At 35.2% G+C, this 17346-nt stretch overlaps 1 protein-coding gene across 2 annotated transcripts in view; it reads right to left on the bottom strand.

Annotated features, from left to right (window-relative positions):
- The window catches only part of LOC110035875 (protein SEH1), a 51027-nt gene that overhangs the window by 11405 nt on the left and 22276 nt on the right, over positions 1 to 17346 (bottom strand). For both annotated transcript variants that reach the window (XM_020740188.1, XM_020740189.1), the window contains 3 exons: positions 13078 to 13155; positions 12140 to 12295; positions 8139 to 8251 (listed from right to left, as the gene is read on the bottom strand). In XM_020740188.1, coding sequence (XP_020595847.1) covers positions 8139 to 8251; positions 12140 to 12295; positions 13078 to 13155 — 347 coding nt within the window. The remainder of the gene's footprint in view (positions 1 to 8138; positions 8252 to 12139; positions 12296 to 13077; positions 13156 to 17346) is intronic.

Genomic DNA, 17346 nt, shown 5'->3' with positions numbered 1-17346 from the left:
ACGCTCTTCAGGCACAAATTGCTGACGTGGAGGCTTTTCGGGCTAAGGTTGAGGATATGGAAACACTCCGAGCCAAGGTTGTTGATGTGGAAGTCCTCCGGGCCGAGGTGGCGACCCTACGAGATGAACTAGCCGAATTTCGGGTAGTCAGTTCAATTTCTCATGTAAGTGCTGAAGATGAGGAAATAAAAAATACAAGTTTGGCGGGCGTGCATTCTACATGAGTTCATTGAACCGGGTTTGATCCTCCCCGAGGCGGCGAATGACTCAGCTTAAATATTAATTTTTGTAAATAAAAATTTTCTATAATTTACCCATCAATATTTTTCTTGAACTTTGTGCCAAAGTCACATCTTAACGGAACCCGATGTGATGCTTCTACTTACCAAGTAGGTCTATAAATAGGTCTGAATGGATGATAAGTGAAACTTTATCATTTTTCACTTTGACTATCTTTGAGTCATTTTCTCTCTCAAAGCTCAATAGCTCCCAAATATTCTCAGATTTAAAGTTCAGTTGGCTCGTCTGAGAGATTGTTCCTTATGAGTTTAAGCTCGAATTATTAGACGAAGCTTGTGTTTACGACACAAGTACCCTCCTGGAGCAAGTGGAAGTGGACGCCCGGGTCACCAACTATCTGGTTGATGACCTAATTTTTTACCGAGACAAGTTTCATTGTGAGCTTTGGTTGTCTCTATGCACAAAGCTTCGCTCGATCTTCAACTTTTATGGCGTTATCCAACTTCAAGTGAAGTTAAATTCAATTGTTACAGTAATGAACTATATGATCTACTTGCGAAGAAGAGGCGTTCCTTAGTCCCGCAAACTGTTCTCGCATATGTTCTCCGTCCGAGTCGAGCCGGATGGGTATGTGGTTTTTGGGACTACCAAAAAGTTTCATTTAATCAACATGGAGAACAAAACAAGATTGGAAGCTCCGCTTTTTGAGGGGTGCTTTTGATCAATGGGGCATTTCAACCAAAGCCACAGGCGGCCCAATTAGAAAAAGCAAAAAAATTTCTCCTCAACTGAGGGCAATGGAGCAGGTTATTCTTGGTCGGCAGTTGTCTAAACAAATATAAATTGGGCTTTGAATCTAAACAAATATGGCCCGATGAGAGAAGAGATGAGGACTGCTTCTAATGAGGACGAGGAAAAGAGGAACCTAGAGAGGGTTGCTTGGCTCTCCAAGAAGATATCAAAAAAGAGGAAAAAAGCAAAAGGAGAAGCAGAAGAGGGAGCAGAATAAGCTGGCTCGTCTAGGGAGCAAATACTAGGCTTGAAATTTGTTCACTCGGTTTCAATAACTTCCGTTGTTATTCAAAATAAAATCACAAGCGAAGTAATATTGATCAAACGAAAATCTCCCCTGGTGACTATAAATGATTCAGGAGATGATGCGACACTTTTCCTTTTTCATACCGATATCAAAGGGTCGTCGAGATATCTTTTGATACATGAGATCTTTCGCCGCCCCCATGTGATTTTATCCCTCCATCTGTAAAGGCTGAAGCAAGTCGTTAGTCTCCACAGGTGAAGGTTGAAGTTCGTAGATATTCAAGGGAAAGTACAGGAGAAAGTCTCATTTCAGTTGATGCAGTTGAACGTAGTAGAAAGAGCAAAAGCAATCTCCCCTGATCCTTTCCTCCCAAATCCACCAAGAAGAAAAAAGTTCAGAATCAACGTATTCCATTAAAAAAAAAACCTGCCAAGAACTCGGATTCGAGTCTCGCCTGGTCAATCATGAAGGGATTGGTTTCCCCTAAAGTCATCATCCGAAAGGGATGCTTCTAAGACCGCAGATATCCTTTGGTCAGCTGGTTTAGATAAGCATCACTGAGCTCCATCCGGCTGAACTGTGTCAATTGCTCGATCACTATCAACTCCTGAGCTATGCTTCTACTCATCATTTGATCTCCCATCTCCTTATCCATGAGAGAGAGGCTTGTCAAATCTGAGGAGAAAAAAGAAAGCATCGAAAAAGAGCAGAGCTAGCGACCATGAGGGAGGCCGAAGCGAAGGCTGATCTGAAGAACGTTTGGATGGAGCTAGAGATAACATCCAAATGGATTTCAGTAGTTCAAGAAGAAAATGCTAAATTGACAGAACAAATGTCTACCATTATGACCGTCAAAGAACTCCTCGCTACTCAAATAGAATACTTGAAGATAGGTCGCAAAATTGCAATTGATGATTCATCTGAGTGGGGATGTTTGATTCTAAATATTCTGATCTATAAGAGCTCAAGAGACTCTACGATATTCCTTCTGCTTCCGAACATCGGCGGGAGTTTTGGGGCGATAACGTGGCAGACTGAGGATCTTCCAATACTCGTCCTGAAGTCCCATAAATTTGGTCTCTTCTTCCTTTTTTTTTCATCATGTCAATACTTGAGTTTTGTAATACAATCATACATATGAAACAATATTTTGATCGGCTGTTACTTGTGTTTATATGTTTTCCTATGGTGGCCTTTTATAATCATAGTTGTTTCGATTATATAATTTGTCCATTACTTTTTTGGAATAAAAAGTAAGTCTAACGCAATTTTAGAACCTTAGAAAAAGAGCTTAGAGAAAATTATATGTTTTTATTTCGATTTTTGGAATATCGTATGCAGTTAGTTTCTCATTAACCTCTTATTTAAGGTGTTTTTCATTAATTTCGTTTGAGACTAAGTGTGATAACGCTTTTTAGTCGTCATTGTTGCGACTAAGCGTCAAAACACTTTTTAGTCGTCTTTATGCGACCAAGCGTCCGAACATTTTTCGGTCGTATTTATGTGATCAAGAATCATAATGCTTTTCTATCGTCTTTCGGCGAACAATTGTTGGAAAACTTTTTGGTTGTCTTTCTGCAGTTATGCGTCATAGCACTTTTCGATCGTCATTGTTGTGACAAAGCATAATAATATTTTTTGGTCATTTTGTAGAATACTTGAGATTCTCAAATATTTCTTTTTTTTTACTCAACAGATTATAAACAGCTTTCGAAAAGAAATTAAGTCAAGCAATGATATTGCTTCTCAAACTTGATCAATCATACAAAAAAAATCGTTTTGTTTATGGATAAAAATTTTGGAAGTCATCCCCACTTCATTTTCATGGGAGGAATTTCCCCGCGCATGTCTTTAATTTAGACGCATAAGGAGCAACTTGTTGGTCGATGATGAACGGGATAGTCCATGTCTGATCAAGCTTGACGACCAACCGCCCTATGGCGGCTGAATCGGACTTCTTCAAAACTATATCACCTGGAAGGAAAAAATGTCTTTACACGTACATGTTTGTTGTAGTAACCGATTGTTATTTTTATTTCCTCTTGTTGTAGAGCAACATTCGTTTGACTTTCTTCTAATAGATCAAGTGCAAGTGAAGCTACTTCATTCGCACATTGCCGATTTGTCAATTTAGCATTTTCTTGGTGGGGTTCTCTATTGTAGCCCAGACATTGATGCATGTTGCTACAATACCGAGAAACATAGTGTCAAGCTTCTCTTCCGACCATAGGTCAATGCCAGCAAGTTTAAACTTTTTGGCGTTCAACAACTTAAAATTGATAAATTTAATTCTAAAGAAATTGAATTTCAATATAATTACAGTTCAATAAAAGAGTTTCTATTTACTAAAATTTTCTTTTGCAACTACCTCTTTGGTGCATCCACTGTTCTCTTAGCAAGGTCACACACTAATTCAGTAGCCCTTCTTTTCATCTCCTTCAATAACATTCAATTACTATTAACTTCATCTCATTTATTTTTCAACTGAGTTTTGTCGTATAATCTATCGATTCTTTCTTGAAAGCTTATCGTGATATTTTGTCAACGTTCCTCATTAAAATGTGTGATTGGTATTTTCTACCTCCCTCAAGCATAAATTACAAAATTATTTTCATCTCTTTATGCCAAAATGGCAGACATCTCACCTTTTTTTCTTTACACGTATGATATATCAATCAATAACAAAATGTAGTCAAGACAATATTATTTAACAAATAAAATTAAATTACTTAAAGACAAAAAAGAAAGGGTGAAGAAGAAGATTTCGAAGTGGAGCTCAATGAGTCAAGTTATCAAAAAAAGCTCCATCCAGGATCACCGATTATGTCATTTAAGATTAAGGGTTAGTTAGCATCGGTGAAAATTTTGTAAAGTTGATAATTAAATTCATAATTGGTGATCAGTTGAGCCATTTATTTTATTATTTCCAGCACTAACCAAACCAATATCACATAATTCATGTATCGATACATATCAGACATTGAAGCCCTTTGTTTTCAACATCTCAACTTGCTCAACAAAGTTATCACCTTTCATTTTCCCTCTTATTTAATAAAAAAAAAGTTATGGATTGAGAGATATATGTGCACTGCTATTTGTTTTCAAAATTTAGGTTGATATTATTTTATATATTTAAGTTCTAATATTAGTTGTTTATTTGGTTGCTCTAGCCTCTTCTTCAATCCAGGGAAACATTTTCCGAAGAGAAATATGAGCACATCTGCTTCATTGGACATTATAAATGTTTCCTCATATTCTCTCTGTCTCCACTAGAAAATTGCATTGATCATATGATAATCTAGAATTTCAGTTGTTAAATAAGCTACATAAAGTGGTTCACAGTAGCTGCATTTCATTACCACTTCTTGAATCCAAAAAAACATTTTCTAGAAAGAAATTTGAGCATTGTTTGTCTTTTTATTTAAAAAATTATATCATTGGGAATATCTCCATTCTGATGCAAACATGAAGGTTAGATGCTAGATAAGTTATCACCTTCGATTTTCCTCCTGTTCAATCATGCTATCCAAAACGGCACAGCAAACGAACCATTAGAGCTCAGTGAGATCTCCTAAAGAATCACTATTTTTATCAATTAGGCTTCAAGGCTAACATAGTATCTATGACAAACACTTGTATGTGTACTATAAGAACATGTAGTATCTGTGGCAAAACTTATTTGTCAATTTTAGACTTGACAGTTGGTGACCGGATAAGCCATTTGATAGTTAATTTAAATCCTTGCAATAAATAACATTTCGAATACGAAATGCATTGCGGTCAAAAATTCAAAAACCATCCTAAATACCAAAGCACAAACCAAATTATCCGGCATCTAAACTTCAACTTTGCATCTGTTCAAAGATATTCCCAATGTAACATCAATAGCATTCCAAATAAATCTCTCTGAAGACATTCTCAATTGCATAATTTATTAAAAAAGAAAATTGTACTCAAATTTCTCTCCATAAAATGTTTCTTTGGATTAATGAGGCAAGAGCAATCAAATTAATCATCTAACATCATAAATTAAATATATAAAATAGCTTCAACATAAATTTAAAAAAAAAAATAGTGCACATATATATGTCCTTCCATAATTTTTCCTGATTGAGCAGGAGGGGGATGGAAAGTGATATAACATACCTAGCATCTAACATTCACATTTGCATTAGCACAAAGACATTCTCAATGGTTTAAATTTTCAAAATGAAAAATAAACAATGCTCAAATTTTTCTTTAGAAAATATTTTTCTGGACCGAAGAAGAGGCAAGAGCTAGCATGACCATCTAATATCAGAACTTGAATATAAAAAATAGCTAAAACATAAATTTTCAAATAAAAAAAAATAGTGCAATATATCTCTCTTTTCATAATTTTTCCTGATTGAACAGGAGAGAAATTGAAAGTGATAACATATCTAGCATCTAATCTTCACATTCGCATCAGCACAAAGACATTCCCAATAATATAATTTTAAGAAAAGTAAATAATGCTCAAATTTCTCTCTAGAAAATGTTTCACTTGATTGAATAAGATGCAAGAGCAATCAAATTGACCATCTAACATCAGAATATTAATATAAAAAATAGCTCCAACATAATTTTTTTAAGAAAGACCAATGCACATCGCTTTCCTTCCATAACTTTTCCAGATTGAGCAGAAGGAAAATGAAAGGTGGTAACTTATCTAACATCTAATCTTCACGTTTGCATCAGCACAAGGAGATTCACAATAGTAAAATTTAAAAAAAAAATAAATTGTGCTCAAATTTCACTAGAAATTGTTTCTTTGGATTGAAGAAGAGGCCAGAACAATCAAATTAACCATCTAATATCAGAACTTGAATATATAAAATAGCTCCAACATTAATTTTCAAAACAAAAAACAGTGCATATATATCTCTCCACGCATAACTTTTTCTGATTGAGCAGGAGAACATTGGAATGTGGTAGCCTATCTAGCATCTAACATTCACGTTTGCATCAGCACAAAGGCATTGTCAATGGTATAACATTTCAGGAAAAAAACAAGCAATGCTCAATTTTTTCTTCAAAAAAATTTCTTTGATTGAAGACGCAAGAGCAAGCAAATTTATCATCTAACATTAGAACTTGAATATATATATAATAGCTCAAATGTAAATTTTCAACCAAAAAAAAACAAAACAGTACACATATCTCTCCTTCCATAACTTTTCCTGATAGATTAAGAAGCAAATGAAAGCTGAAAATCCACCTAGCATCTAAGTTTCACGTTTACATCAACATAAAGACATTCTCAATGGTATAATTTTTCAAAAAGAAAAAAACTAACAATGCTCAAATTTCTCTCCATAAAATATTTCTCTGGATTGAAGAAAAGCAAAGATCTAGCAAATTGACCATTTAACATCTAAACTTGAACATATAAAATAGCTCCAATATAGATTTTCAATAAAAAGAGCAGTGCACATATATCTCTCCTTCCATAATTTTTCCTGATTGAGTAGGAAGAAAATGAAAGTTGACAACCTATCTAGTATCTAACATTCACGTTTGCATCAGCACAAAAGCATTTCCAATGGCATAATTTTTCAAAAAAAAAAAAAAAAAGCTGTACTAAAATTTCTCTCCTGAACATGTTTCTCTGGAATTAAAAAGGGGGCAAGAGCAATCAAATTAACCATCTAACATCAGATTTTGAATATATAACATAGTTTTAACATTAAATTTCAGAAAAAAAGAGCAGTGCACATATATCTTCTCATGCATAACTTTTCATGATTGAGCAGGAGGGCAATGAAAGGTGTTAAACTATCGAGCATCTAACATTTACGTTTGCATTAGCACAAAGTCATTCCCAATGACTTTATTCAAAATAAAAAACAAATAATGCTAAAATTTTTCTCCATTATTTGTTTCTCTAGACTGAAACGTAGTTACTGTAATGCATTTTATGTACCTTATCTAAAAATTAAAATTCTAATTTTTCATCTGATCAATGAAAATTTGCATTGGAGATACAGAGAAGAAAAGAAAATATTTATTATGCCAAATGAAATAGATGTGCTCATATCTCTATCCCCAAAATGGTTCTCTAAATTGAAGAAGAGGCAAGAGCAACCGAATTACCCATATAACATCAGAACTTTATAAATAATATGGCTTCAACATAAATTTTCAAAACAAAGAGCAATGATAAAAATGAAAACCATCAAACCACCGAGAACAGAAAAATACCAAAAACGAAAACCTTCAAACCACCCCAATACAGACAAAGGAGATTGTTGGAAACATACAAAGGTAGACAACGAGAGTCGACGACACAAAGAACAGATGGAGAGGAGCTTGCAGTTGGGTTTCTGCCCTAATGACAGGTTACAATCAAGAATGGGGAGGGGACGAGGGGGCATTTGTGGGGATAGAAAGAGAAATTTAAGCTATTGAAGAGGGACAAGGAAGACTTTTCAAAGTTGGAATGGAGCTCATACCGCAGAACACACTTGCCCCCCATCGTTTCAGCTTTCGCCAATCCGCGGCCGGACATCAGCGAAATTGTTGCAATAAGCAGGCTCCCAAACACAGTGATTGTCACTTCAAGGACAAGAAACGGAAAAAATAGGGCCCAAATGCACCCTTAATTATGTATGTTAAAGCACGCACTGCCAGAGCCAAATTAATGCCAATATTTCTATTAAAATGAATGCCCAAAAAATTTTTATTTTCTTTGTAAACAAAGACAAATCAGAAAGAAAAGTCATAAATTAGAAACAAATGAAAAAAAAAGATTGTGAACTCTACAATTGATGAAAATCACCAAGTTAACCATTTTACTCCATTAACATAGGAAGCACAATGTTAAATTGAATTTGTAGACCTGCCAATATTGGGCGCCCAAGCTACAGCATGTACTCTATCATCTGTGTCTGCAGGTAAAGCTAATTCAGCAACTGGTAGCCATCTTTGATAGGAGTCTTCAAATTTCCAAATCTACAAAGATTCAACTACTCAAAGCATTAAAATAAAAGAATTTAAAAAAAAAAACCTCAATGAAAAAAAGCACCATGCAAAATCCAATAAAATAGGGTTACAATCTTTGTGAGCAAGCACAAAAACGGCTTTTATAAGGAAATCAGGTCATTTCATCCTGTTTATGATTGAAAGCCAGTCAGTATCAACTTGAAATGGCAGCCAGCCTACTAAAATATCAATTTCTACCTATTCTATGCCATATTTTTACCAATAGCAGTTTTTTTTTTATCATCAAGGCCCGCTAATTGCAAAATCCTTAGAAGGCAGTAAAGAGTTTAAAAAGAAATCGACAATGCCTCAAAGTTGATCGTCACAAAATTAATTTGAAAGCTATTCGTATACATCAAGTGCTATCAACTTTGGCACTGGGGATTTTTTTTTCGAACCTCCATTGCCTTCTAAGGATTTTGCAGCTAGCGAGTTTTGATGATAAAAAAACTGCTACTGATCGTAACAAAAGTAACTCACTTTGCTATCCAAAAGCCATTCGTATACATCAAGTGCTCCCTCTTAAATTCTTTAGCATAGTAGACCGAGCATAAATTCTCAACACATTAAGCTAAAATTTTCGGAAAAAACCTACTACACAAGTACTTTAGACATGCAATATTTGAAGTTCATGACCTCATGACCTGCCATCAACACTCAAACAATTTCAAATAAAGCTTTAGAAGATTTCGTAATAAAAAGCTTGAAACCGAGAACATTCAGTGCAATTTCAGTTTGAATCATGCAATGTTGCGCTCGATATTTATTTTTGACATTGTATTCACTCGCATTAGATTGTGTTATATCGACGTCAACAGTGTTATCATATATAAATTAAATTATTGGGTGTGATGCAGGAGAAATTCTTTATATTTTAAAAACATGTTTACAGTTTGCTTTCATCAGTAAATAATAATGAAATTTTGGTTAATACATGCTTATAATTAAATGCATATTTATTATATAAATGTTTTGTTAGTCAGTGATACTTTTAAATGAAGACATTTTCTATATGTAAACTATATATTTGTATATAATGTTCTTCATCATATTTAAAATTGATTAGCATACTTATTTAAAAAATTAGTGATGAAGATATGTTGAGCTTAAAAAATGTCATGTCATGTGAAGTCGATTGGCAATGATATATTAATGATACCTACGCAAGTAGGGTAAAGGGGTCCTAAATAGAGGCAAGACGGACCACAATATAATTCAATTGCAATAATGTGGGTACTTGGGTTCTATTGAACTTGATGATATAGCCTTAAGGCTAATTTATATTTTAAGTTATGTGGTGTGAGTTTTTAACTTACTGCCTTATGATGACTAGAAAACATAGAAAATTGTATATGACAAATTCTAAAATCAAAGTGAAAGAGAAGCAAAAAATAAATAAGCAAACGGACTTTATACATTTAAATTAAAATATAAGTAGATTATTGGCTGACTTAATAAACAGAGAAAAAATTCATTTGAAATTCAATGTTATTTCTTGGACAAAAAAAAAATTTAATGTTAATGTTCATGCAATCAAAACAAATTTTCACTGTTATGGTAATGTATTACTCATATAGACACCGTTTTACGATAATTTACATTCATAATTAATATACAAGTAGTTTATTGATCCTCAATATTTGAGTTATGTATCAGATTTTATTACCTTCCTGAACCACATAGCTCATAGATTGATATAAATATTATTTTCAATAAAAAGAAAAGACAAGAAAAGATTTAAGCTAAGTAGAATCAATACATATTTGTGATCATATTAAAAAATAAAGAAATTTTGATATAAGACATCTAACGAAGATTATGTTTCTATAAAAATTTTATTGTGTTTTAGATACGTTGCAATAATATTTAAATTATCTATTGATTACTTCCACTTAATTTGAACGTTTGATTTAATTTTTGTAATGTGTTGATGCAAGTCCGAATGAATAAAGGTGACTGAATTATCTCCCACTCTATTCAGTTGAGTAATATACATAAATCAGTGTTAGATCCCACTCTATTCAGGTGAGTAAAATACATAAATCAGTGTTAGAAATATATTCAATCAGTTGAATCACGCCCGTCATTATTGCATCATGCATGACATATAATGTCAATTTTTCACTCAAAAGCATATACCATCACTTTGTTTTTACACCTTAATTGATCATGCACAGCATGCTTTGCAATTAAATAATATGTAACTGAGCTGGTACTGGTTTGTGGATCAAAATGGAGTATACTGGAGTAATAACTTGTACTACAGTTTACAAAATAGCAGTTTGTAAAATAATCAATGCTAAAAGCTTACAAAGTTAGCAGCCATTGAATCTATCATATTGAGCATTTTAACAAAAATCAGCATACTAGAATTACAAAATACTGAATGGCTACAGGCCAGAATAGCTGCATCAAATTGTCTAGTCCAAAACATAGCTTGCAGCGCATAGACTAAAAAAATGACCTCTTCAATATCAAACAGGATACGATCGGTCCATTTAATTCTAACGGTGACTATGGAAATATTATCATATTCTTAATTTTTACATTACCACCTCTCTATCTCAATTCTTTGCTCCCTCTACTCTTCCATCGCTCGATATAAGTGATCCCTTTTTCGTAAGGTGCTACGCATGACAATCGGTAAAGAGAGAGATAGCTTGACTTCCCTCTTTCCGCCGTGGAGGATGTGGTTTGCCCATTTCAGTTGAGAACTCTTTCTCGTATAGGGTGGCCCGTTCCTATGGAGAGCTTCGTATCCAAACATCTTTCCTTATGTATGGCACGTTTCCTTATGTATGGCATTCCTTATGTATGGCACGTTCATCTTTCCTTTCTTCCAAGCAAGCCGCCTATAGAAAGAATCCATTAGGGGGAGCAGTAACCTGGAAGTCAAGAAGGCGGTCATTGACGGTTTTCAGCCGCAAGTTCGATACTGTTTCTGTCGCCGGGAAGAGGGTGGTGACCTACCAAAGGTTTGTGTTCTCTACCGAACCAACGACGTGGCTTTCTGTCTCACATTCCTAGAGCTAGGTCAGTTGTCTATTTTCTTAGTAGAATAGCGGTAAAAAGCAGGTGCGACTGTAAGTCGCAAGCAAGCAAAGAGTCACAGCAGCTTTTTCGACTTTCTTGTGAAAGGTAGAATTTCTTACTCTTTCAGAAAGAACAGAGAAAAGGAAGTATGGCAAGGGGAACAGCGGAATAGAGTACTCAAATCGAAATTGAATCCCCATCCCCTGCCTGAGCTCTGCTCAACTTCGAATTGGAGTCAGCCTCTGACTTTAGGAATTCACGGATAGACCATTGATTCTTCCTTGTTTGGTGCAAGAAGCTCAATGCTGAATCCATAGTCAGGCATAAAGCCGATATCCGGATCCGTAATACCGTAACCGATGCTTGTACCTCATAGTCAGACTCTCTATCCACGTTCAGTCCGTTCATACTAAAGAGTTCGGACTTGAATACTCCAATCCGGTGCTCTTACTCAATCTTTGACGTAACTACACACTCCTACTAACTACTAATATTAGGTCGAGATCGGGCTCATTTCCTCAGTCCTTGTCAATTCCGAATTTGCTATTAAATGTTTGCTCTAGTTTTTTTTTGCTGTTGAAACGATCTTTCATTATCCATGGACAATGAGCTTTGATATATTGGGTGTATCTGTAAGTAATGTGTTTTGTATAAGTAATACACAGAACTATGCTAAACGCTAAAGGCTGCAGTTGAACCTAGTAAACTTGATTCTTAAGTATCCAAAAAATACAATATTGATGATATATAAATTATTTTTAATTTATTATTTCTTCATGATAGCTTCGGCAGAAGAAAAATATTATGTATTTACGGAATATTGACCTTGCAGGAATTGAATTGAGGAAGATCTGAGTTAAATCCCAATACAAAGCTTGATTGCTGTTTTTCACCTCTTCGAGGACTCCAAGCAACAGATGCAGATGTACATATTGGCTTCCCAAATGCAGAAACTGAATCAATAACATTCTGGAATTCAGCCTGCCAAAGAAACAATTATGACAACTCCCATTCATTTGAAAAGAAGAACTCATTCAACAAGCGAATAATTAGGTGGGAAATTGCTAACAAAAGTTTAAAAAGAAATCCTATAGATCGATTACTACAAATGGGAATCAGTATCCTATCTATATTTGAAATTGTGTCAAAAAATATAAAAAAGCAATAAAGCAGATGGGTTCATAATAAATGTAGTAGAATGAAAATAACTCTGAAATTATAAAGAAGGTGAATAACGCAAATTGTCCATCTTCACTGTCATTCAAATCTAAACTCTTCATTAAAACACAAAAAACACTTGAACACCTTATTAACAAAGCATGCAGATTACTTTTACTGCACTACATTTCTACTAAAAGAAAATATTTTAAATAAACAAGTGACAATGATTATTACAGACATTATTTTCCATGGATCACATATAATTCCTACAATTTACCCAAAAAGCCTGACAACTGTAAATATCTCTCTTGGATAATTTTTTATATCATATAATTTTAATTTGACAAAGTGGTGATTAGAAGTGGTACAAAAAGTTAAAACATAAAGATATGCTAGCATTAAAAAATAACAATTTCAAGACTGCGTGGTAATTTATGCCATAATAAGATAGTGACTTCTGCCATAACTTTCTATTAGAACAATATTTGGAAAGAATGCAGACAAGGGCATGATTCACTTCAAGAAGCTCAAGGATAGCCTTCCATGGTAGTTTTGCATGGAAAAAAAAAACAGCAATGAGGAAGGAAGAAGGATAATCCAACCTGCAATTGCCACTTGTTCAACTCCAATGAGTCCAAAAGCTCAAAGATCTTCACATGACCGTTTGAATAAGCAGCAACCTAAAAAGTTGAATTATAGTATCAGCAGATATATGTTAGCGAGGTCAGAAAACGTCAAATGAAACCAAAAGAAAAGAATAAAAACCAAAAATCCTCCTGAATGTAAGCATGATTACTGTTGACGTTAAAAAACACTGATAAAAATTATTAATGCTGTTAAATAAGTTAAATTACACTTAATTAATATTAAGTTAAATTTTAAACGCTTTTGCATAACTTAATCCCGTTTTTAGCCTTTTGCAACTGCTCCTCGGTCTCCCGTCTCATTTTCCATAACCGTTTGCACGAGCCTTATTCTTCTGTGTTTGAACCCCAAAACAGAACCCCTCTCCCTGTTTGTCTCTGTCATTGGTTTCGCATCACACCCCGTGTTCCTCTCTCGTCCTCATACAAACTTTCAGATTGTCATCCCCTCAAACTCTCGCCGAAGTTCTTCCAGTCATTTCCTTACTCGAAACCACACGCAAAAACCCTTATCCATCACTTCCTTACTCTTGGCCAAACTCATCTTCTCCCTGTTCGAGTGATACAGTCATGATTAGGTTTAGTGAGAAAGCGGCAATGGGATCACTACATCTCCTATTTCTCCTGTTCCGCTTTAAAAACCTCATACAATGCTGCTTATGGAAGCCTCCATGTTCCCTCTTCATCGGCTTCACATCAAAGACGGGTGTCGGTCAACTTTTTCGATGGATTGATTTGAAAATATGAATATGAAAATAATTTTTGAGATTTAATTTAAATATAAAAGATATATAGTTTGGGTTTTGAAAGTAGTATGTTTTAATTTTTAAAAAATGAGACCAAATGGATCTCATTCGTCCAATAGTTTGCATAATTGTGTCTGATACCGCGAATACTACACCCTCCTGAAAAATAAGTGTAGACCTCGGCGATAGACCCAATCCTGCAAACTAAGAGATTAGTGACATTCGTTTGGTCTGCGAACCTTTTATGTATGACCGACAAGTTACCCTATCTAATACAAAAATTAAATAGGGTTTATTTTACCTAAGTTCCAAGTTCCCTATAAAGACAAGCCCCTATAGTTAATTATATCTCAAATGATTGGAGTCACTTGAGAAAACTCTCGATAATGATCAGTGATTCTAGTCTTCAAGATTCTAAGGTTTAGGTTTTCACGGTAGGACGTGGAAAAAAAACAAGTGAGAGTGGCTCAAGTAAGAACAGTTATTTCAGCAGTCCAAACAGAAAACAAAATTAAAAAAAAAAAAAAAAAAGAGGAGGCCACGGTCTTGAGGAGAACCCTCAATGACTTCCCAAATTATCCTATATAGCCCGCAGAGATAAGAGGGTTTACGTCGTGTCACACGACAACCTCGGAACCTAAGGCGAGTTAGGACTTACGTTGCACAACATGGTTGTACAAAAGCCTAAAGAAGATGTGAGAATTTAAGTCGCGCTAGGCGAGCTACCTCGAAGTCCTATGAATTGTTATTATGCTAGGAAGAGATAATGCTGAAGAAGATCCTCTTATTGCTCGTTCCAAACTCCTTGTCATGCTGCCCACGAAGTTGGCTCCAAGCTCCTGTCGTCGCGACGGCTCCAGGATTTAAGTGTTTGGGATTGGTGATTTGTGCTTCTCAGTTTTGGTGTCAATGTTTGGTTTTGTATGCAGAATGAGTAGATTGCGGGTAAATGAAAAAAAAGTACTTGAAAGGTAAAATACAATAAAGTAAAATGCTGTGGATAAACTATAAAAGCGTACCTGGGCATCTGCTACTGTTGCGTTATTAATGTTGCGAGCATAGCATGATTTGCAGGAGATTTAAATAAAATTGCAAGAAAACTAAACAAGACGAGAAAACTCGGCACAAAAGTCAAAAAAAAAACGAGTCACAGCAAAAGAAACTCTTAACCACATATGACAGATCAGGACTGAGTATAAGACATTGGTAAAAGTGGGGGCTCAGAGCTGGGCTGTGTGCTTCCCGATCTTGAGCAAGAGTTACCAGCCCGACAATCTACAGAAGTCAGTCCTTAACCTCAATCCAAATGACTAATCATGGAATTTTATAAATTTTCATAGAAAAATTCTTTGAATTTTCATGCAAAAGTTGTTGTTTAAGTTTCTTTTTTATGCAAAGTTTTTTTTAACATGCAAAAGAAATTTTCATTTTTTATTTTTTGTAAATATTTTGTAAAATTGTATAGTCCATAGGCTAGTCACTCTAATCGTGCTAGAACTACTGACAACCTTAGAGTGTCGGGGGCAACGATCCTACCAAAAATTGACGAATAGTATCATAGGCCCTTCCCTCTCCCTTATTGAAGATCCTTGAGGTAGGAGATACTATTCTAATATTCTCACTTCGTATCCCTCGTTTAAACACACATAAGCAATGTCGTCATCGCCCTCGCCACCTAGACCCTAGACTTATCATAGTCCGATGGTCCATACGCGATGTTAAGAAATTTCCCCAATTGCCAAGAGAATTTGAGTGTAATATTCGAGCTCAAATCCCGATGCATTGGGTTTCATTGTAGGTTAAGTCATTGAGGGAATTTCACTATTGATTTAATTAAGGAAGCATGGGTCACGTCTCGGTGCATCATGTCTAGTGTTTTAGTCAGTTGTGAATTATGGTCAAGTGTCTAGTTTCATTGTACATTCGAGGATTAGGTGAATAGACTCTAACATAAGGTATGTTCCTAAAACCTTGGAAGGTTACACTACAGAGATTAAGTAGATGGGCTCTCACCTAAGGTGTGCTCCTAAAGACTAGGAAACCTACACTGTAGATTAGGTGGATGAATTCTCACCTAGGGTGTACTCCTAAAATCTAGGAAGTCTATGCTGAGAATTACTGAGAATTAGGTGGATGAACTCTCACCTAGGGTGTGCACCTAAAGTCTAGGAAGCATACACTGAGAGCTAGGTAGATGGACTCTCACCTAGGGTGTGCACCTAAAGTCTAAGACGCCTACACTGAGGGCTAGGTAGATGGACTTTCACCTAGGGTGTGTTCCTAAAGTCTAGGAAGTCTACATTGAGGGCTAGGTGAATGAACTCTCACCTAGGGTGTGCTCCTAAAATCTAGGAAGCCTATACTTTAGCTTGTGCTTAAAATGATGTTCTGCCGCCAATTAAGTGTTTTCCAAGTAATTAAATCATAAATTCTCATTTTTGACTTGACCATTTAAAAAGAAGTAAAACAAAAGAAAGATGAGGCAGACCCACTTCCAAAACTAGTAAATTCAAGGGAGACAACAACGAGTGGATCGACCTAAAAGCGTTTAAATAATAATCAATTGAAACCCAAAACATTGGGCAAAAAGGGGTCCGTAAAACAAATTCTAAACCGCATGTAAATCAACACTTAAAGGCTACATAAGTCTTGCCAAAATAGTGCGTAGATTACCTCAAAGTCAGCCCACCAAAATGTCTTAAAACAGTGATTAAAACAAGCCCGTAAATGATGGGTTTAGTGCCTCCAAAACAGTAGGTAAAACTCTCAAAATCAGCCCTAAAACAGTAATTTTAAAATTCCCAGACAGCTCTCATGTAAGATCAAGGCATCAATTTTAAATATCCAAAAATCAGTTAGGAAATTCAGTCCAAAATAGTGTGTAAACTCTCCAAAATCAGTTAACAAATTGTCTTTAAAATAGTACATGAATCAGTTGACAAAGCCCTGAAAATCGCAATGTTTAAATCTACAAAACAACGTGTAAAACAGCCCCCAAGGGAGGCATTCGGAAATGAAAGAATATAGACCTGCAAAGAAGCATTCAAGCCCTAGAATAACGATCATATCGAGTCTCATAGTATTTCCTTTCGAGTGCTCGAAACATGAAATTGACAAATGAGTATTTAAGATCAACAAGTAAATGGTCATTGGGACATCAAAGTATTTGCATTTAGGTGTTTGAAACATAAAACCAGTAAATGAGCGTTTAAAATCAGCAATAACATATAATCAAAATATTGTTTATATTTCTCCAAAATGAGTAAGAATGTATTCATGTGGAGAGGATTCCATTTCAAATTTATGTAAATAATTTGATAGTCATAAGATAAGATAGCTGGAAGAATATACCTGTCTCGAGGTTGTTGTTCGCTGGCGAGAAGGAGGCTAGCAGCTTCAGTCGAGTAAAGAAGAGATTCGGGCGCTTCTCCTGCGTGCGTGAGGAAGAGGGAGGTCGAATCGAGCTGGGTGCCGCGTGAGG

The sequence above is a fragment of the Phalaenopsis equestris genome, unplaced genomic scaffold, assembly GCF_001263595.1.
Source record: "Phalaenopsis equestris unplaced genomic scaffold, ASM126359v1 Scaffold200479, whole genome shotgun sequence".
In the NCBI taxonomy this organism is placed as follows: Eukaryota; Viridiplantae; Streptophyta; class Magnoliopsida; order Asparagales; family Orchidaceae; genus Phalaenopsis; species Phalaenopsis equestris.
Note: the sequence above shows the minus strand (reverse complement) of the source record. Positions and strands in the feature narration are given on the sequence as shown.